Raw genomic sequence first — 23,879 nt, forward strand, 5'->3', positions numbered from 1 at the left:
ATAAGACCAAATATGGAGGCTAGAAATAAACACCTTCAAGACGATTTATTATATGTTCACGCTCGGGACTGGCATTCTCGGGCAACCTTTTTGGCTATCCCTTAACGGAATGCTTCTCAACATGGAAAAGCTACTCTTGTACAATTGTGTAACTTTAGATCACAAAATAAAAATGTGTGAGTACATCCAGGAAGTTGCAAGAAAGGCCTCGGGGAAATTTTGCATTGAGCAGAAGCTGGCATCCACGAAGCGAGCAGCCCGAACAGACATGCTTTGATCAATGTATTTAGAAACAGTCTGATCACAGATAGACTATAGCCTACCTATAAAAATGTATGGCTCTAGAACAGTTCTTAAACAGCTTGATTCAATATAGTTTCAAGCACAAATATTTGTCTGTGGAACTTTCAGGTCAAGCTCAGTAAATGCGGATAAAATAATGGCTAATGTAGGCCCACTAAACTTTAGAAATGAAAGGTCAGTACTGACCTGCTTTGAGCGGTATAAAAGGCTGTATGAATACTCTTAGCTAGAAAACTAGTGTATGGTTTGAAATGCAGAAGACCTATCCAGATGCAGTCTTTTATGCATCATGCCTTTAGACTATCTGATAAAGCTGGCCAACCAACGCAACATTCAACGTTTTCATAACCTACTCCCTTGGTGTCTGTGATAGTAAGTGTATGTGTTTTAATTGGCTGGTAGTGCAGTTTGTGTGCCTGTGTATGAAATGACCAGTGGATCTTTAGTGTACATGGTTGAGTGAACAGTAGTGTGTCAGGACTGTGTGTAAAAGGAGGTCAGTTTAGAGAACAAGTGGCTGGAGTAAAAAACATAAGTAGAAACTAATAAAATCATTGTGTTTATTGAAGCTCATGTTGTTTTAGTGTGTCTGTTACCAACGACCCCAGACATACGCTTGAAAATAGTTGAACCTAATGTCACTAGGCTAAATCTTTCATCTAACGACCTTTAAATTCTAGCATTAGAGACCATTAATGCTTTCAAGCTCAGTGCTATTTTTGCATATGTTGATGGGTCGGCATTTATAGATTCTGGAAGAGCAGGTTATGGAGCCTACATCGACTTTCTTGGATCTTACTCAGTAAAAATCTTTGGACCATGTGGTAGTGTTTGCAGTTTTAATGCGGAGACCATGGCAGTCTGTGAAGCCTTATAGGTTATTGACTCTCAACTCGGCGAGGTAAGATTGAGGACAACACAGATTGTTGTGGTCACTGACTCAAAATCTGTACTACAGGCTTTGCAAAGCCCTGGGTCTATGCCCCCAATATAAACACTGACATCATGACTTCACACAACATAAAGCAGCTCTAAGGCACCGCTTTAATAATGAAGTGGGTACCGAGTCATATAGGTTTGACTGGCAAAACTATTGCAGATTCCTTGGCCCACCAGGGAGTGCAAATTTCACCCACTGAACAGGCTGTAAGTAATTTAATCATGCTATGGCTATAATTTAAAAAAAAATAAGAAATGGAAAAGTGGTTTGAAGGCTGAAACAAGTACCAAAAATGCCGTGGAGTTTGAGAGCGCATGAGGCGCCCTTACGGCACTTCCCCATTGTGGAGGCCGTCCTGGACTGTGCAAGCTATTATGGCACAGTGCAGGACAGGCCAATGTCATGTTGGCTCATATTTCTCACGGCAATGACTAAATTTTGATTCACGGTGCCCCCGCTGGAAGTAGAGAAAACCTTGCCTCAGTTTATGTTTGACTGCCCCAGACTTGCAAATCTCCCCCTCGACAGGTCTAGGAAACCAAATATTATCGACGTGATGGTGACGTGTATGCGCTACGCAAGACAGCAGGTTTCTGTCCAGGGCTTTTGCTAGAGAGGATTAAAGCCTGCTAAGGCCTCACTCAAAAAAATTGATGATGATGATTTTAAAATTTATCAAAATAATTTTTTTCAAGTAATATCTTTTCCTAGTTTTTTTCCGAAAATTGAAGAAGATGTTAATTTTGTAGATAATTTTAAAATTAAATTCTGCAACCTTATTTTTTTTTCGAAAATGTGACATCACAATAGCATCATGGCATTCGTATAATAACTTATTCTAGAATAGATCTGCACAATAATAGTACTTTACGATCAATAGATTGACTATTACTACTATTCTTATAAAGTATTTAGAAACTAGAAAGATATAAACATTGATAGTATATATTTATTGATGTTCTTAAACTTTTAAATGGATTTTCACATAGTTACATTACAATTATTAGATGCGAATTTGAAGTGAATAATCTTTTTTTTAAATTATCTTTAATAACCGTTTTGATTTTATTTTATTTTAACACTTACATTAAATTCCTGTTATTTGCTTCATTTATATTTAATTAATACTTCAATTGGAAACATGAAAGCATTTTAAGACAAACTAACAGAGAATAAATTTCAGAAAATTTAAAAAAAACATTTGTTGAAAAAAAACACTTCTCAAGATTTAAGCATTACTTACAGTGACTGTGCAAGTCAAAGTTATATTTTCTTCCACATTATTAGTTGATAAGTTGCTTTCATTCCCATTGTGTAGATTAATCTTGATTTTATGAGCAGAAATTGGAGCTAAAAAGATATATTTTTAAAAAGTAATTTGTTAAAAAATAAGTGTTCAAAGCTAAAATGAATTAGAAATTACACAACTTTTTAAGAAAAGTTAAATGTATTTTCTTGTAGACCCAAAGTCTTTATACAAAAACTGGCGTTTTCAGGCTAAGTAGAAAATTCCTTCACGGTTTCCAACATTGACCAGAAATTTTATTACTTCGTAATTATTCTATCGAATGAATAGTTCTATGTCAAACAATGAAGAAAAAGGTCTTATTCAGAATAATATTTACTATTTAATTTATAAAATATACATATAAACAAAATTAAAATAAGCAACGGGTAACCATACAAATAAAATAAAAGTGCATATGTCTTGATACTTAATCCAATTCAGGTTATCAATAATTTTATGGAAGAAATGAATCTAATCTTAAAATAGTAATTTACATTAGTACAATAATTTTGATTTCTTTTCTCCTGATGTAATGATAAAATAAAAGTTGCAGAAACATTTCTGTGTACTTAGCGGTCTTTATGTAACAGTTTGAAATAGTGCATATTTTATAATACTCTAAAATGTAATCAAGCTAAATACTATTTCAATAGGGTTTGTTGGACTAGTCCGTTTCGTTTCTTAGATTAAAAAGTATTGGGCCGGAAATCGCTTTTTTCCCTATATATCTTTGTATTTTTCAGTTCTTTTTTTAAATTAAACTGACATTATTATGCTATAATTTTAAGTGTACTTGATAGAGAAAAAAAATTTGCACAAAAATACGGGTAGTTGTGATCAAACCCGATAGATGCTATAAAAAGAAAAGACCTGAAACTAGCGCGTGAAACTACACATTTACAGTACTTTATTTGATGAGTATTTTACGCAAGATCTGTGTTGTTTTTTTAGGACTAGCTTATTTCATGTACCCGGCATTTTCCGATACACAATTTCATACACAAAATAATTGTTAAAAAAATTTGTAATGATTTTAAACTTTAAATGATTACTTAAAAAGGTGTTACTCTAATCAATTTTGAATATTGTTTTGTTATGAATGTCACTGTTTATTTTGTGTCTGTTCTAGTTTCTTAAATTTTTCTTGAGTAAAGGGGCCGTTTTTCTCCTATGGGTATACCTGATTTCTCCAAGCAGAATTTGTAAAATATTGGTCCTAAATAATGCTATGTTTATAAACAAAAAATCACATGGCGGCATTGTGATGAATGTACGTGTTAGTTCAATATATTTTTTATTTCTAGGTAACTATAAATAACCGCATAAATAGACGTAAGTTTAATTTTTTTTCTCTTAGATAAAGTCAAATTTTTGTTTATATCCTAATTCTAGAAAGGAATATAATAGAATTATACAGTAAAAATAATCACTAAGTTTTTCTTTTAATAGTTTTGAAAGTCTAAATGAGTTTGTGTTTTTGCAGATGCACACAAGCTACACTATGAGTCAGTCCATCTCTTCTAATTGTTTAGAAATGAGTGTAAAAATGTGGGCTTCGATATTTTTAGCCTGAATTGAAGAAGTTACAAACTTCAAACAACTAATATATTGTCTCTTCCATAAAACTTTGTACTTAAAAAATAAATTTATCCAATGCTCGAAATCCTACTTGTATACTTATGCCCTATTTAAATCGATCCGGTATCAATGTATTAAGTAGCAATAACCCCGCCAAAATAAAAATTAAATGAAATAAGATTGAGATATACATATATTTTAGTGACGGTACGCACAGGTACGGGGTACCGGCACCTTTTATCAATGTCGGGAAAAATGAGTACTTTTCTTGTAATTCAACGTTAATTGTTAATTTATTATTAGTTGAAAGTTAGACAATCCATCACTGAGTACCGGAGCCTCTTTTTTATTTTTACAAAAAAAAAGCACTTAATATACTTTAAGCTGACATGCCGTATTATTAAATACACCTCTATGTCAACTTCTCAATCATCTAGAGTCTTAGACAGTCATTATTTTAGACTAGATTTAAGTAGAGATCTAGATTTATTAGGACTATTATTATAAAAAAAAAATAATAATCAGTTATTATAGACATCATTCGCAATTTTATTATTAGGTCTAGGCATTGAAAAGTAATTCTATTAATAAACTATAATAGATCTAAGTCTAAGTACTAACTTATTAAATAAGTCATTATAAGTAGAAGTATTATAATGAATATTGTATAGATCTAGATTGACTAGATTATAGATAGATCTATAGATAGATCTCTAGTTTAGTAGATAAACTAGAGTATAGTAAACGTATTACAGTATTATTAGATCTATGTCTTACATGGGCGTAGCCAGGATTTTATTTCGGGGAGGGTTTCGAGGGGGGAATTCCCCGCTGACTCCCCCCCCCCCCCCGGCGGAAAAAAAAATATATGTGTGTATGTACATAATTAATCTTTATTACATTCTGACCCTTTCGGAAGACATTTATGTTTATTGTAGACTCCCCGCCCTTGCTAGCAAAGGGGTCTGGGGGAGTTTGCAGCGCTCCACCAGCGCGGGGCAAAGCCCCGCCTCCGAGCACTATTTCTGGTATTGAAAGCCAACAAAATGCATATTCTGAGGTATCTACAGTGCATTATTTTGCTATTAAAAAGTTTTATTTCAAAAACCTAATTTGCTATTCTTACTGACTTAGACCCTCTCGCGCCGTTCGGCGCATTTTCCAGCAAGCTGTTTCCGCAACTCTTATTTTGCGTAATTCATTTTGTCGGAGAACATGTCCCTCAAAACCTCATGCGACGCTCTGTCACAACCTTACTAAGAATTCGACTCACAGTTCGGCATTTGATTTCTTTGATTTAGACCCGATCTCTATGACTGACTTCTAAAATCTGTCTTAGTCATCTTTGTTGAGACACATTTAATGATTTTCAATTTCGGCAGAAGACTATTCACACTTTATTAATGGAGCCCAAGCCACTGGTAGAAATTTGTAACCTTTCTTGACTACGCTCTTGGAATTAAAATTAGATTTTATATCGAAAAGGAAAGTTTTTTCGTCAAATCATCTGTTGAGGAGTTTTAAACTAAGAAATCTCTGGAGTTTTTTTTTTGTTTTGTTTTTAATTCAAAATCCCATTTAGCTACTATCATAGAATGTGGTGCTTTAAAATAATATTGAAGAGAGAGGTTTTCAACTCTAAACGCTCTGTAGGTGAATTTTAATCTCAAAACCATCTGGAGGGGTTTTAAACTTTAAAGAAAAAGCCATCTGAAGAGGGGGGATTTAAACTCAAAACCCCTTTGGCTACGCTCATAGATTTTATAGTGTGTAATTTGCTTTTTTTTATTTAAAGAGGTACTTTTTAGCTTCAAACCCTAACTGGAGGGGAGGGGGGTTTAAATTCAAAAGCCCTTTTGGCACGCTCATAGAATTTTGAGTGTGTAATTTGCTTTTTTTATATTGAAGATGGGGTTTATCGTAAATTTTGGATGGGGGGTTAAAATCAAAATCTTCCTCAACTGTGCTGTTGGAATTTGGGGATTGTTGTTTGCATTTTTTTTGTTTTGTTTTATAGAAGAGGGGGTTTTAACTGCAAAAACTTATGGTAGGGGGTTTAAAATTCAAAACCCTCTGTATGGGGTTTTAAACTCAAAGCTCCCTGGTAGAGGGATTTGTTTCTCAAAAACCCCTGATAGGTGTTTTTTAAATCTCAAAACCCCCTGGTAGGGGGATTTAAACTCAAAACCCCCTGGTAGAGGGTTTTTAACTCAAAACTGCCTCGGCTGTGCTGTGGTAAGTGATGATTTAGTATTAAAATCTCATCTAAAATAAACAAAATGAAAGCAAAAATCAGTCACTTAATTCCGTTTCCCCCCCCCCCCCCCCCCCCAAATTTCGGGGGGGGGGGGTTTGAACCCCATGAACCCCCCCTGGCTACGCCCATGATGTCTTATGTCTATATCTAATAATATAATAATTTAAAAAAACTTTAGTCTTTATTAATATCTAGACTTTTTTCTAATAAAAACTGACTATATGTATAGCATAGGCTAGACTCGGCAATCTAGTCTCAAGAAAGAATCTATACTATTAGGCCTACTAGATCTATTCGATTTTTATATATAGATCTAGACTACAATTAGATTATAGATCTAAATATACTAATGGAGAGATGATATGAGGTGTTAGCTAATAGCGTTGCACAAGAAACAAACCTGGGTTTTTCTAAACTCTAATACTTGGTATGTAATAGTAAAACAGCACCTACAAAATAAATCGTAACTAGCAATCAAAAACCTATATTTATTGTAGTATAAATAGGTCTGTGTTTGTATTTTATATAGCCTTCGTAACTTCTTCTATAGAGAAAGACTTTTGTAATTTCTTTTACTGAAAATTGGGCTATTCGCGTCTGACACATATATAATTTTTATGTTTAGCAACAAAATAAAAATGCAGTTTTTTGGATTATGGGTGATTTCAACCTACCTGATATAAATTGGAAAACACTAACCATAGATAAACACCAAAACCTTACGGACATAAATGAGCTTTTCATAGAAACTTTACACAACCTAAGTTTAGATCAAATCATTAAAAAGCCAACTAGATTAAACAACACATTAGATCTATTCTTAACCAACAGACCTGGATTAGTAGTTGATGATGATATTATCCCTGGTCTATCAGACCATGAGATCATAAAAATACACAGTCAGATAAAAGCAGTAGCCAATACAAAACCCAAAAGAAAAATCTTACTCTGGAATAAATGTAACCTAACACAACTACACCAAGCTGCAATAAACTTTCAACAAACATTCTTATTAGAAAAAGACATTAACCAACCAGTCGATGACCTCTGGAATTTCATTAAAAACCATCTCAAAAGCATTATAGAAAATCAAATACCAACTAAATACACATCAAACAAAATAAATAAATGCTGGTTTAATAATAGACTAAAGAAGCTTAGTAAACAGAAGGAAAACCTATATAGAAAATTTAAAGAAACTAATGCAGAAAGAGTTTACAAAAAGTATATAAAAATTAAACACTTAACCCAAAAAGTAAGCAGACAGCTGCAGAGTGAATACATAAACAATGTAATATCTAAAGACAACAACAAAAACCTATGGTCATACATTAAGTCTAAGAAAATGGAAACAACAGGCGTAGCGCCATTAAAAGATGAACATAACATAATACATAATGATAATGAAACTAAAGCAAACATTCTAAACAAATACTTTGCATCAGCATTCTCAGCCCCAGGAGACAAAGACATATTACTGAATTTGAACCAAGTAGACAACATAGAAGATATAGTAGTACAAGAAAATGGAATTCAAAAACTATTAGCCAACACCAAACCAAATAAAGCTTCTGGACCTGATGGTATTCCAGCTAGATTACTCAAAGAACTAAGTAATGAGCTAGCCCCAGTGTTCAAAATACTCTTTCAGGATTCACTTAACCAGGGCAGAGTACCAAAGGACTGGAAAGAAGCTAATGTCACCCCCCTATTTAAAAAAGGAGAAAAATCTGACCCAGGAAACTACAGACCAGTATCACTTACCAGCATCACATGTAAAATCCTAGAACACATAATATGTAGCAACATCATAAACCACTTAGACAAACATAATGTCCTCACACCATACCAACATGGCTTTAGGAAATATAGATCATGTGAAACACAACTAATAGGACTAATTGATGATTTTTCAAAAGGTTTAGATAATAGTGAACAAATAGATGATATCTTACTAGATTTTTCTAAGGCTTTTGACAAAGTTCACCACCATAGTTTGCTTAAAAAATTAAAATATTTCGGCATTAATGGTCCACTGCATCAGTGGATTAAAGACTTTCTGATAGGGAGAGAACAAACTGTAATAATAAATGGCTCTAAATCAACACCGATAACAGTAAACTCAGGTGTACCTCAAGGAACAGTCCACTACTATTTTTAATTTACATAAATGATTTACCAAATTGCATTACTTCAGGAACAAAAGTCAGATTATTTGCAGACGATTGCATAATATATAGAACAATAAAAACAACACAAGACACAGATATTTTACAAAGAGAATTAGATGAATTACAGAAATGGGAATCAAATTGGAGCATGTCTTTCCACCCAGAAAAATGTCAGTTGTTAAGAGTAACAAAAAAACTAAAACAAATTAATTCCACTTATCTTATTCATGGCAAACCAGTAACACAGACTAAAAACGCAAAATACCTAGGTGTTATAATAAATGAAAAACTGTCATGGAATCCACATATTGATGAAACTACAAAAAAATCAAACAAAGCATTAGGATTTATTAAAAGAAATTTCTATAAATCAAATAAGAACATAAAACTAAAATGTTATTTAACCTTGGTTAGGCCAATAATAGAATATGCATCCTCTGTTTGGGACCCCTCAACTCAAGAAAACATTAAGAAACTAGAACAGAAACAAAATAGAGCAGTGCGATTCATAACAAACGAATATTCACATTTGACTAGAGTAACACCTTTAGTAAAATCACTAAATTTAGAAAGCCTTCAGGACAGAAGGCTCAAAAGTAAAGTAGCAATAATACATAAAACACTGAACCATAATCTTCAAATAGAAAAACAAAATTTAATAAAATACTCTGAAAGACACAAAGATAAGGCACATTCCTCGTCCCATATGCTAGGACAAATTTGTACAAATACTCCTTCTTCCCTAGTGCTATTAGAGCATGGAATGGGTTGCCTGAGCTAGCCAGGAAAACCAGTGACTTGGCAGAATTTAAGTCATTGGTTAATATGCATGACTAAATGCATGACACGTAGGACGTAATCATCTTCTTTTTTGAAGTAACGTCTGTATTATATAAGATAAGATAAGATAACCCTATTAAAATTGTGTTGGTTTCTTTACCACATAAATTATTTAAAAAAAAAGATAATGTTTAAGCTGGTTGCCTTAAAATTGTGTGGATAGCTGCCTAGTCGTGGGGTTTGCACGCTGGACTGGGTAAGAAATGAACAGTCACAGTTTTTAGTCTCAGATTCAAAGCCTGCACGCTCCCATCCTACTTTGTCCTGCGGAAGGTTTTGACTAGGAAGTAAACTATCCTCAACTCTTAAGGAACATCCGAAACATGTAAAACCTTTTACAAACAAACATTTTACAAACACTAAATAGCAGCTCCGGACTTAACCATTGTGACAAAGAAGTCATGAAAAGAGAACAAAAATATGCACCCGTCACTAAATAGCAATGGTGGGGTCCTATAAGAAACATATTCGCGGGGGCCAAGTTTGGGTAGGGAAGCGGATAATAAGTGAAATTTAAGAGTTTGTATTAGAAAATAAATTCATCTATGCATTTTATTCATTCTTTACTACGTACAGAATTACTTTACGAGCCTTACGTGTAGTAAAGTCATACAGTATACCATAATAATTATGTTTCCTTTATAGATCACGATCAATAGCAAGAATTATCAAATGTTTTAAAATCTCTCTTTGAGAATTGTTGACATCAAGTATCTCTTCATTAGTTTGAAGCTCGAGAAGCTTTTTTCACAAGATTACAAAACTACTGCTAATGCAAAATGTCGTTTTTATTTATCGCGCTTAGGATAGGCGTTTTCCATATTAAATAACACCCCCAAATGACAATTTTAGTGTATATATTTTTTTATATATTTCAATGACTTTGCAATTTCGGGAGATTTCCAGGAGCTCCTGGTAAATCGACAGGAGACCTCGGGAAATCTGTTTCGTTTTAAGTTGTTAAATGGTTTAAATTAATAATTTATACACCTTGAATTAGCGCGACTCCTATGAAAATGCGGGGCTCACTGTGGTCGCATAGGTTGCAGTGGCCTAAGGCTGGCTCTGTCAAATAGCGGCGTATGCTACGCCGCCGGTCAACTATCCTACTTTATTTCTTCTGACAATAACTATGTTGTGTTTGCTCCCTTTTGAGAGGATGTTCTTATTATTGAATAATACTTCTAAAAACAGTCTCTTGTCTATTATTTAACTCTGACACCATAATGTTGTTAAATTCTTAAGATTTCTTTAACACATTCTTCGTTTTCTTCTTCTTTCTCGTTCTCATTTTTATTTTGATGCGTTCAGATGACTAGACCAATGCATGCGATGACCCGTGTAGTGGTTTCCAAATCAGGGAGCTCTCCATATAGTTTTCTTTCTATTGGGTTGTTTTAGGGCCAGTGACTTGTTTGGGCCTCTTGGTAAAGAATGCAATTTTAAAGGACATGGACAGCATTTTCTGTTGACGCTCCACATGGGCAGATTTCAATTGTTCCAAGTTTGAACTTCCTGTATATCTATTGTCTCATTCTGTTTTGTGTGGTCCTAAGTAAAGAGATTAGACATTTATCTTGTCGGGATATACACACACATGCGCTCCATAAACCCCCCCTACACATACACACCGCTGTGTCCCTTACACATCAGGAGAATACAAAACCGATCGGCCATTGTAATTTTAACTGAAGTTTTCAGCTGATGCTGATACCTCCCAATGCTGATACGTGAACTGACTAGAGCAGTCTACAGCTCCTAGACAGATGGATAAGCATCTGGGATTACAACAGCAGGAATATAACGGCCGACTTCATATGGCTGATCGCATGGATATGGGATGAATGCCTGTGTATTAGCTGTGGTCAAAAGAACATTAAAGCTAAAACGTATAAACTATATGTACATTAAAATTTGAACTACCAGAAGTCAATAAAATGGTTTAATTATATCATTTTTCTTACATCCTTAATCTTTATTCCTAAATTTATTATTTTAGAACCATTGTTTTTTTTTCAGTTTTACTACAATAAATGTTTCAACTTTCAAATTAAAGCATTCATTACCTTTTTTTTATGTTGTCAGTGTGTTCTGTTTCCAACTTTTAGTGTGAGCTGGTTTATTGTGTCATTTGATACCGCTAAACCGTAGGAAAAACTAAATCATTTTCATAAATGTTTGATTTTAATTACACACACACACACAACCAGCTGCGCATGAAAATGAAGACTTTTCTCTGCTGAGCAAGACAGACTTTACCTTTAACTGTTATGTTTGCAGGACTATTAAAAAAGGTTTCACCAGTTGGTAAATCAGCTCTGCATGTGTATTCACCAGCATCACTACACTGAAAGTTGACTGCTGTCACAATGATTTGAATTTTGTTTCTGTTTGTACGACTTTCACCTCCACTATATTGAAATAGCCACTGTTTTGGGGGGTTGTTTTGTATATTAAAAGTCGTCTAAAAAAAGAATAACATATTTAATTTTTTTTTTTCAAATTAAAAAAGTTTTATAATTTGTTTTCTCAATAAAATTAATATTACAATATGTATTAAGTAAATCTAGAATCCAATATAAAAAAGATAAAATAAACACCGAGGTGGCCGCATAGTACAACACGTCATCAATGATACGACTCTCATTAATCTTCTGAAATAATGATTAGAAATAGAGATGCATTAAGAGTAGAATTGTTTTAACTGATCATCTTTGAACAGTTTAAAAACCTACCAGACATTAGCGTAACTCTTGACAGTGTCATCTTTTAAGATTAGCTCAGGGTGTCATTTTTTTAAAATATAGTTATTTTCGTTGAACCCAAACACTGAGATGATTACTCACTTTTAGTGATTGTACTCAATTGTAAAATGAGTATCATCTATATTTCAATATCCCACTATTTATGGCATTTATTCAATTGATATTGCAGATTTTACAATGTAGTTTCAATAAAAAACAGACTTAACATTGCCTTAACAAGTTTTCTTTGTTATACTTTAAGACATAAATTGTATAACGTTGTGCTGTGTCATTTGAACTAAACTACCATCTAGATGTGTCTAGGCATATTTGGGCATATATCTAGTGATTTTAATATTATATTTTCTATATGTACACGTTTGCCACGATATAATTTTTCTAATTTGGATGTCGCACACTTAGAAGCAGCACTTGTTTTCATCTAGAATAATGTTTTCTTATTTACTAATCATCTTTGCTTATCAATCCACACATTACTGCTAGATCTATATTTGTTTGACTAACACTAGATCTAGAACTCTAAATTTATATCTACTTTATAGATTTAAAATCTAGATCTACACTGTAATCAATTAAGAAGCGAACTTGAACAGCATAAGAAACACTTTTACCTCTAGGCACTAAATATCACTAGATCCACTAATCCTATAATATTAGTCAAGTAAATATAAGATCAAAAGAGTAAAATAAAAGATTCAGATCTAGACTAGATTATATTTCTTAACTTAATAAATAAATCTGCACTCCTAGCTGTAAGAAGATAAGCTATTACGTTATAAATTTTGTTTAAGATATTTATACTTTAAAATCTAAATCTTGATCTATATATGGCCTCTATTTTGTCTAATTTATATTTTTATTAAGTTTATAATCAGGATCTTTCATAACTGCACGATATAAAAGTATTTCCTTTTTTAAACTGAAAACTTAAGCGAAGTTAGTATTACAATTATATTCACTCTTGCAATCCTAGTAATATGTAGGCTACTTTAATAAATGAAGCGATATTTTTTTAGGTAAGGTGCGTATTGAAAGGTCTGAAGGTCTCTCTGCTTTTATTAGAGGTGGTCACTTAACGTAGCTTTCAGGGGAGCTCTATCTTAGATCCTCATTCCAGAAGATTCTTATTATTGAAGACGTATACATTTATGCTTTAAAATAAAAAGTAATGCCCTATGATTTATTGAAATTTGTATTATTTTATACAAGTAAAACAAGCTTGAATATGCTTGATTAGTATAGTCATTTCACTTACTTTGTACGTTTTATATTGCAACTGTCAGCCATCTATTTTACTAATTCCATTTGTCATAATCCCCGCATTTGACTCAAAAGCATTTTCACAAATCGGACGTTTGCACCTCAGTTGAGGGCATCGATAAGATGCATGAGAGAAATGGTTAAACTTGTCCTTATTTATCAGCAGTCTCCCACAGGTGTCTGCCTATTAAACTAACTACTAGATAACCTACTGGTCAACCTACTTGTTAACATACTTGACGCTATTTTCCCATTGGCATTACGTGCCTAATGAATACCACTTTCCTTTTTGACACTACTACATAAGACCACGTAGCAATGCGAGATTTAACAATCTAACTTACTCATCTCAATTTTCTGGACTGATCCTGTTGATAATCCTGCCTAAGGCAGATCAGCTCTGACCGCCGCACACTTTGTGCCCACGGTAGCAGACCACCCGATCTACTGTGCCCACAACAGACCGTAGTGACTTTGGATTGAGAATCCACAAGCACTAAGTCAGCGGCGACTCTCTACCCGCTTAGCGTCACCTCCAGCTGCATGACCTCTACTAGGAATCCAGCTAGCTACCACATCGACAGGACAAGCAAATAAGTTCAGTGACAAAGTGATACATACTCTCTCATAACGTGATGATATTATATTACTAAGAGATAAATGTTCCTCCTACACACACACACTTTTATTCTTTCATGTATATTTTATGTAAATAAAATATTCAGTAAATCTTTAATTAAAGTGTCTGTATCTTTCTCCATTGCCTTCTCCCGATATATCTCTTATGGCTCAGTGTGTTTTAAATTCAAAATAATTATCCCCTAGACACCAAGCAAGCCCCTCATACCTGCCATACTCACATTTACTATAGTCTAATTCGTAATAATTATTTTTTATACTAAAATATTTAAATACAAATTTTAAAAGACAAATGTGCAATAGCAGCTCCACAGAATGCCTACGATAGAGCGAAAGTCCTCCATTTTCCCTTATATAATATTTGTTTAAAACACACGGACAAGAGAAAGCAGCAAAAAAGTGTTTAGGAGAATGTTTTTCTTGATAGACTATTAGCGTATATGTCTATTGCAGTTATGATGTACCATACATTTTTTTGGAATAAGAAGTGCAGTTCAATACAGTTATATATGTAATTAAATAAAGGAGTATATATCTAAATGTATTAATTTACTTACATTGTCATAAAAAGGAGTAAAAGGTGTGTAAATAGCGATCTGTAATTTTGTTAATGTCAAGAAAGTTTGTCTAAATACTGACAATCCACCCAAGTAGTCATAATTAGGTATCACTTTAAGGTCAGCAAACCTTGTCACATCACAAGTTATATTAAATGTGTCACCAATATCATGATGTGTTAAGGTTACCATTGGTTGTTGAGCTGAAACGGAAGAAAGATAAAATAACGTAAAAATATGATTTATTGAAAAAAATAAACTATTATTGATTAGTTTGTGCTACTCTACATTACTCAAATATAAGGTTTTATAAAGTTGTTATTGCCAATAGTATAAATGAAAACCGGCACTCCACTACCTATAAAATGGCTTAAAATGTATGCAATTTAAATAACCTCTGGCAATAAGTCGAACTCCTGGCTTTCACGTGTGGCTCTGATATTATGTGTGGCGGAATTGTTTTTACCGACAGTAGAAGTTGCAAAAGGCGAGTTACATTTGCCAAATCAGTGAGCTTCATTCAGGAGTAGCTCATTAGCGTTTGCTGGCTACCCACATCGGAGAAGGAAAATTCTAAATCCAAACTCTACTAGCTTACAAACAAGGTTTTGAAAGTGGTGTTTATCTCCCGTTCGTTAATAGCTCCAAACATCTAGTACAACTGAACCAACGAAAATATAAGAAATAGTTTGATTTGAAAAAAGAAATGAACATCGATAAATATATTACACTTGGATACAAAATAATGCTCTGCTTCTAAGTATTTTAAATGTATAGATATAGATCCTTTAACTTCTAAAACTAGATCATAGAAAAGACAGAGAGATATAACAAAAATAAACAGTGGATATAAGATTTGTAATATAAGAAAATCTTATATATTCAGATTTAATTTATAATAAGAAAGTCATTTTTTGCCTTATTTTAGTTACACAAATTAAACAAATGAGAAACAAAATAAAAAAACTAAGCTTCATTCTGAGACTAAGAGCTTATTGAAACAAACTAAAAAGATAAAAGACCTACTTGGGAAAGTACGAATAGTGAAGTTTAGTTTGCTCTGTTCACCAGTATCGTTTAAAACTATACAGTAGTAAGTGTTTCCATCATCAGTTTTTTGTAGCTCAAATTCTAGTTCAGAGGTATAATTACTTATTGCACAGCCAGTGGAAACAATAGATGGCGATGTGTTGTAATTACTGACTTCACCAGTTGCTGGATATTCTTCAGCTGAGTCTTTTGCAGTTTGTTTCCATATTATTAAGAGATTGGGAGGTCCCTAGAGGGAAAAAATATAAAAAGATTCAAAAACAAATCCTCAAAAATGGTATTCAATATAATAAAAATAGCTAAAAATAATTGTTATGAATTTTATGAAATTATTACTCATTAACATTTTTATTAAATATTTAATGATTCAAACATTTTTTCCTTTCAATTTTAATAAATTATTGTTTCATTTAGTAAGCTATGGCTAGAAATACCTTATATAGTTCGCGTCCCATTAACCTACAACATTACACAGATTGATACACAAAAATAAATAGAAGATGGTCTTTGTGTATTTAGGATAGAGCATGAAAACCGTAGTTTAAAATATTCAAATTAAAAAGATGTGGTTTTAGTGTTCTACATCTACTTACTATCTACATAAACAATTATTGGATTATTTTAATATTGTTTCTTGCGTCGTGATATCAAGATATAATTTTTTTAAAATACACTTATTGTAATTACTGTTTGCCATAAGAAAGGTTATAAAGTCATTTTTGATAGATGTCTAAACTTACAGAACAGAACAGGCTAGTTTTAGGGTTGGAATGTCCGCTATACACCAAGTCAACATCTTTGTGCAAAGCGTAGAAGTTGGATTCCATAGGACCGAAAACATAAACGCAGTCTTCATTGACTTAAAACAAGGCATATGATAAAGTATGGCATTCTGGTTTGCTATTGCTGACTCCTTGGCCCACCAGGGAGTGTAAATTCCGCCCTTACGGCACTTCCCCATTGTGGAGGCTGTCCTGGCTTATGCAAGCTATTATGTCACAGTGCAAAACAGGCCATTGTACTGTTGGCTCATATTTCTCACGGCTATGACTAAATTTTTATTCACGGTGCCTTCGCTAGAAGTAGAGAAAACCTTGCCTCAGTTTATGTTTGACTGCCCCAGACTTGCGAATCTCCCCCTCCACAGGTCTAGGAAACCAAAAATTATCGACCTGTATGGTGACGTGTATGCACTACGCAAGACAGAAGGTTTCTATCCAAGGCTTTGCTAAGAGGATTAAAGCCTGTCAAGGCCTCACTCAAATGAAATTAGATGATGGTGATTTTCAAAATCATCAAAATAAGTTTTACAAGTGTTACGGATTTAGCGCAGTACGGTTTGCATGAATAATGGTTTCGAATTTGTGTAATGAATGGAAGGGATGTTTAAAAGGGAAGCCGGGAGAAATTGACAGAAAGAGAAATGAAATGTTCGTATTTACATAACTTGTTGTAATATTAAAGTATCTATAGAGTAATAACCTGAGAGTGTATTATTATTTCGAAGAGACTTGTGTCGTAACAAGTGGCGCCCAACGAAAAAGGCAAGACCTGCGTTCAATCGGTATCTAATTCCTGTCTACTGAGGTATTACTAGTACTACGAAGTGTAACAAAATCTCTAGATCTCTAGATTTATTAAGATTTAGAGAGTTAGCGTCATCTAAATCTCTAAAGCTATGTACTAGACTCACTGGTAAACATAAACCTTTAGTTGGAACTTAACTAAAAACATTATTGCTGAATTAATCAATTGGATTATCATTTAAATTTAGATTTATATCCTTATAATTATTATGATGGTCAATCCTCTACATTCATCAATGTGAAAACGTCAGGGATTACACACTGTATTTGGATGTGCTATGAATTTATTGAAAAAAAAATAATTAAAAAAAATCATGTCAGTGGCTGCTGAAGTACATGTTCTTTTTTCTGGCTGGTCATAGTTCTCAACAATAACTTTTAGCATTTAATATTGATGGAAATGTATACGATTATTAGCACTGCTGTGGGAAACACTAGTGAATTTTGACTACGGTGGAGAACAGTGCCCATTTAGGACCAACGGATATACACTGACTACTGCATATAAACAAACAACGAAAGATTCATATCACCGGCGGAGAATATACACTAGCATTGGAAGTTATACCAGCAAGAAGAAGAGTATTTCGGGAAGTAGATACATATTTGTATTCGAATAACATTAAATGTCTGTTTGATTAAATTGCATTTAGATATGAACATTGTTGGGTCCAGGCATTAAGTATATGAGAATCAAATATATTTAATTGATATGGTCAGATAACTTTATAAAGAAAAATTACTAATGGCGGATAAAGCTGAGATAGTTGCTTTGAAAGAAGAAGGGAGACTATTGGAATTAGAAGGAACAGAGCTGAAAAAATATGTACAAGAAAGATTAATAGAAAGAGAGAAACTAGTCAAGGAAAAGGAAATATAGAAAGAGAAGTTAGCCATGGAAAAGGGAAGAGTGAAAGAGAAGTTAACTATTGATAAATATAAATTAGTAATGGATAAAGAAATACAGAAAGAGAAGTTGTCCATCAGTAAAAATAAATTAGTTACAGATAAAGAAATTGAGAAAGAGAAGCTAGCTATGGAGAAAGAAAAGTTGAAAATAAAAAAAATGAAAAGCTAAAGATGAAGGTTCTGGAAAGAAAAAAGACATGTCTGGAAATAAATTGGCAAAATATAAAGATACAATGTTTGATGAGAATAAAATAAACATAGATATTTTCTTAAAGAAGTTTGAAATTGAAATGAAAGAATAGGCTTTTTTCTGAAGATAAATGGACATTTTTGTTATCGAAGTTATTTGCAGCGGAGGTACCGTCAAAGATTAGCATGAATCAGAATAATTATCGAATAGTAAAGGAGCAATTACTACGAACATTTGGAAAAACTGAAGCGTTTTATCGTCAACAATATGTTAATTGCACCATTGAAACCAACGAGGATCCTCAGACATTGTTAGATAAGATGACAATTGGAAAGAGTCATCAAAAATAGAGAAGACGTTTGATGGACTAAAGGTATTTCTTATGCTGGATAAAGTCATTTATGAGAGTCAAGACGAACTAAAAAAATTCCTGCTGGAGAGAAAGTTAAAATCTGTAGATGAGGTTGTAAATTTAATAAGGGCTTACAAAGTGGCACATCCTGAAAAAAAGTTAAACAGAGGTAGCGATATTGAAGAAATAGTAGCATTTAATAGAGCTAGAGAAACACAAGACAGTTAAAGCAACAATAGAAGATTTAGATATGAAGGACAGATTAGGTTTAGAGGACAAGGGAGGAGCCAAATAGATTGTAGACAAGGCCAGTATAATAGCTACAGAAAAAGATATCAAGGAAACAGACAGGGATAAAGAAATGAAAGAGATCAAATTTTGTCGTTATTGTCGAGTTCAGGAAGTCTAGATTATTTTCAAACATTTGTAGGAAATAAGGCCGCAAGAACGATAAGGGACACTGGGAGCACTATTGTTGGAATAAACCGAATATTGGTAGAAGATCATGAATATACTTGAAAAAACAAAGCATGTATTATGTTTGATGGTAAAACGGTTCGATTACCCGTGGCCCGAGTGAACATCAAAACACCGTATTATACAGGGATCGTAGAGGCATGTGTTATAGATCATGATCAATTTGATTTGATTATTGGAAATATACCAAACATAAAGAAGTGCACGGAAAATGAGGTAGAAGTTTGAAAAAATTGTTGTGGAATGGCCACTACTCGATCCTGTAGTAAAGATGTAGAGGAAGGAGATTTGGCAAAGTTGTTCGAATTATCAGCTAAGTAAAAAGAGCAACATGAAGAACAACGTGAAAACACAGAAACAGTTGAAATCAAAGACATCGGATTTAACAAAGAAAAATGTATCACAAAACAAAAAAATGATCCTGAGTTACGCCAACTAGCAAAGAAAGGAGGTAGAGGAGGAAGATTTTATGTAGAAAGAGGAACTCTTGTTAGAGAGATTGAATGGCATGGAAGAAAAGTAATCCAGTTTGTGATACCCAGCGACTTCAGGCAACTTGTAATGGAAAATGGACACGATATAGCACACACAGAACATCTATGACTAAAGAAAACAAACAAAGAATATTTCAGAATTTTTATTGGCCATCAATTAGTAAGGACATAAAAAGTTATGTGACTTCGTACCAACTATGTTCTAGAAAAGGAGCAAGAAACATAAAAGCACCATTACAAAGGGCGGATGTACCAGAGAGACCATTTAGTAAAATAGCGATTGATTTAATCGGTCCAATGCCAGTGGTATCAAATAGGGGTCACCGTTATATCCTAACTGTGATAGACGTGTGCTCCAGATGGCCGGAAGCTCTCCCACTCAAACGAATTGAAGCCAGAGACATAGTACAATCATTATATACGTTGTTTACAAGATTTGGATTTCCCAAAGAAATATTGTCAATTCAACTATCAATTGGCTACAACATTTGTGAACATGGGATCCAGCAAAGGTTTACAACCTCGTATTATCCACAGAGCACTTGTGAACGTTTTAATGTCAATCTAAAGAAATCATTATATAAAGTAATGGATGATAAACCCAAAGAGTAAGATATGGCAATACCGTCAATACTATTTGCATACAGGGAGAGTCGTAATGAAACAACAGGGTTTTCACCATTTCAAATGATTTATGGAGGAACTCTACGAGATCCTATGACAATATTGAAAGATTTGATAATCCCACATGATCATGTAGTAACTTATGACAGTTATGATATTGTGACTGAAACTAGAAATCAGATTATAAAGGCATGTGAAGAAGCGGATAGACAGATGCTAGAAAGAAATGAATTAACACATTCCAGAGTGAATGAACATAGAACATGGAAAAATGACGGAATTAAAGGTAGGACAAGATGTTTTGGTCTTACATAAGGATAACAATAATGCTTTGGGCACAAATCGGCTGCGAGCATACAAAGTAGCAAGAAAAATTAGCGATACGAATTATGAAATTGATTCGATTTTAAAAAAAATATTTCATGTGGATTTGTTAAAAGAGTTTAGACCAAGACAAAGAAGTGAAGAAAGGAGTAAGAATGAGTCAATGACAATGAGTGCCTGTGTGACGGAAGAAACGGAGACAGAGGAAAAGTTTAGATCAATAGAGACAGTGGTAACAGAAAGTAGGCAAACAAGGAAGGATGTCGCAGTGAATGGAGTTTCTCTTGAAAAAGCTAAAGACATCAAGGCACTATATGAGGATTATAAGAATATTTTTACAGATTTACCCGGTAAAACAAGTATTATAGAACATGACATCAAGTTAACTGGCAAAGTTCTAAATAAACTGCCATAATATACGATTCCATTACACCATAGAGAAGCATTACAGAAGGAAATTGATGAGCTACTAACACTGGGAGTGATAGAACCATCTAGTTCACCATGTGCTGCACCAGTCGTGCTTGTTAAAAAAAAGTGTGGCAACTTAAGATTGTGTGAGGATTATCGACAGTTGAATAAAGTCACATAATTTGATCCATTTCCAATGCCACAAGCAGAAGAAATGTTTAGTAAGCTAAAAAATGCAAATATTATTAGCTCGTTGGATCTGTCTAGAGTCTAGAGGATACTGGCAAGTACCTCTAAAACAAGAAACTAAACCTTTATCGGCATTTAAGACACCTTCGGGCATATATCAATGGTATGTGATAAGCTTTAGCTTGGTAAATGCTCCAGCCATGTTTAACAGAATGATGGCCAAATTATTCAGCCATAGAAGAGACACAATTTGTTATTTAGATGATATATGCATTTTTAGTGAGCAATGGGATGAGCATATGCAAAGCCTTGGAGAAGTTTTTAAAATTATCAAAGAAAACAATTTAACATTGAAACCAACAAAGATTAAAAAAATGGACTCAGTGAAATTTTCATTTTTGGGGTATAAGATTAAAAATGAGTACATTACACCACTGGAAGAAACAGTATAAAAAATATTGGACATTAAGGTACCAAAGACAAAGAAGCAAATTAGAAGCCTTTGGGGTCTATGCAAATTTTATAGAGAATGTATCTCAAATTTTTCAGAAATAATTGAACCACTAACAAATCTAACAAAGAAAGGTAAACTTAACAATATAGTGTGGACGGAAGAATGCCAAGAAGCACTGGACATAATTAAAACTTTCTTTTCTGGAGCACCGATTTTGAAATTACCAGACAATACTAAGGAATTTATTTGGCTACAGATGCATCAACCATTGCAATAGGAGGCTGTCTAATTCAAAAATGGAATGGTGTCCCACATCCTGTTTTATATGTGACTAGAAAACTGGCAGCAGCTGAGTTGAAATAGGCCACCATTGAAAAGAAAGGACTAGCTATTGTATGGTGTATAATAAAAGTAGGGTTCTAGCTAATGTGAGCTTAATTTGAACTATGGACGGATCACGCTCCCTTTGCCTTCATTAATACAAATAAACTAGGGAACAACAGAATAGACAGGTGGGCATTGCAGCTTAACTTTGAGGTCAGGACAATACCAGGGAAAGACAATGTGATAGCTGACACATTATCACGGTGTACCTAGGAAGGAAAATAAATGTCAATTTCGTTTCTGTTGGTTGGTCAAAATAATAATGTCAGTAAAATCATTTTGGTGAGAACACAATGAATAGCAGTGTAATGAATAGACATCTATAACAGATTGGAACATTTTGTAAATATACACATATACATGTATATGTAACCGAAGACTGTATGGAGTGACGAAGCTTTATTACATGTGTGAGGTGTCGAGATATTAATATATGGTGTTGTATTGAGAATTTGATGAAACCATTGTTAGAAATGTAAAATAGAGTATTACAGTTACATAGTTAATTATAGTTTATAATTGTGAATTAAGAGATTTACTCTGATTGGTTCGTTGGGGAAGTCTGGACATTATACATTGGGATGGATGTAAGTAATTTTAAACCTAAAATAATAATGTAGAGAATGGTGATATTTAATTTTGCTGTTGGAGGTTGTTTTTTGTTGTTGTTGTTGTTGTTGGTTTTTACCTGGTTTAACTCTTTCAGTGCGAATTATTTAGATCTAAAAAATGAGATTTTCTGGGATGAACACAAATTTTCAAGAAGGGTAGAGTTACTAAAACTAACATAACTTTTTTATTTTATTTAACAATCTAACATATTTAATTTTATTTTAAAGAAAAATGAATGGGCTACAAAATTATAATAAATAAAATCAAATATTTAGAAACAAAATTGTTTCATTAATTTTAAACTGAGCACGGAAAAAAAACAATATATTAAAAAATTTGCTTAAAATCAATATACTGAAAAATTTAACCTTTTAATTAAACATTTAATTCATAGATATTGAAAAATCCCAATACTAAACACATTTAATCACTTCAAATGTCATAAAAGATGAACAAATACACTAAGAAATTGTATTATTTACATCTTTCGTGTCCCGGGAAATAAACTAAAAAGCGGAACCATTAACACAATTTTCTCTTTTTTTTTTTAAAAAAAAAGTTGGTACTAAAAGGGAAGCCGTGAGAAATTGAAAGGAAGAGAAATAAAATGTTCGTATTTACATAACTTGTTGTAATATTAAAGTACTTATAGAGTAATAACCTGAGAGTGTATTATTATTTCAAAAAGTCTTGTGGCAACAAGTATAATCTTTGCTTAGTTGTTTCCAAAAATTGAACAAGATGTTAATTTTGTAGATAATTTTAAAATTGAATTCTGCAACTTTATTTATTTGTCAAAAATGTGACATCACAATAGTATCATGACATTCGTATAATAACTTATTCTAGTATAGATATGCACAATAATAGTACTTAAAGATAAAAAAAAGATTGACTATTACTACTATTCCTATAAAGTATTTAGAAACTAGAAAGATATAAACATTGATAGTATATTTTTATTGATGTTCTTAAACTTTTAAATGGGTTTTCACATAGTTACATTACAATTATTAGATACAAATTTAAAGTGAATAATCTTTTTTTTAAATTATCTTTAATAACCATTTTGATTTTATTTTATTTTAACACTTACATTAAATTCGTGTTATTTGCTTCATTTATATTTAATTAATACTTCAATTGGAAACATGAAAGCATTTTAAGACACACTAACAGAGAATAAATTAGAGAAAATTTAAGAAAGCATTTGTTGAAAAAAAAT

The 23,879-nt window shown here is 32.9% G+C and overlaps 1 protein-coding gene across 7 annotated transcripts in view; it reads right to left on the reverse strand.

Moving 5' to 3' along the window:
• LOC106062657 (neural cell adhesion molecule 1-like) overlaps positions 1 to 23,879 on the reverse strand; it is a 132,988-nt gene that overhangs the window by 102,211 nt on the left and 6,898 nt on the right. For 6 of the 7 annotated variants that reach the window (XR_008774624.1, XR_008774623.1, XM_056009818.1 and 3 more), the window contains exons 5-8: positions 15,625 to 15,877; positions 14,599 to 14,801; positions 11,637 to 11,841; positions 2,487 to 2,593 (exon numbers count right to left, since the gene is read on the reverse strand). Coding sequence is in view for 5 of the 7 variants with exons in the window: in XM_056009818.1 (XP_055865793.1) it covers positions 2,487 to 2,593; positions 11,637 to 11,841; positions 14,599 to 14,801; positions 15,625 to 15,877 (768 nt within the window). In the remaining 2 variants the exon portion in view is untranslated. The remainder of the gene's footprint in view (positions 1 to 2,486; positions 2,594 to 11,636; positions 11,842 to 14,598; positions 14,802 to 15,624; positions 15,878 to 23,879) is intronic. The other variant, XM_056009819.1, reaches the window with a different exon arrangement.

This window comes from Biomphalaria glabrata, chromosome 14 (genome assembly GCF_947242115.1).
Source record: "Biomphalaria glabrata chromosome 14, xgBioGlab47.1, whole genome shotgun sequence".
NCBI classification, from domain to species: Eukaryota; Metazoa; Mollusca; class Gastropoda; family Planorbidae; genus Biomphalaria; species Biomphalaria glabrata.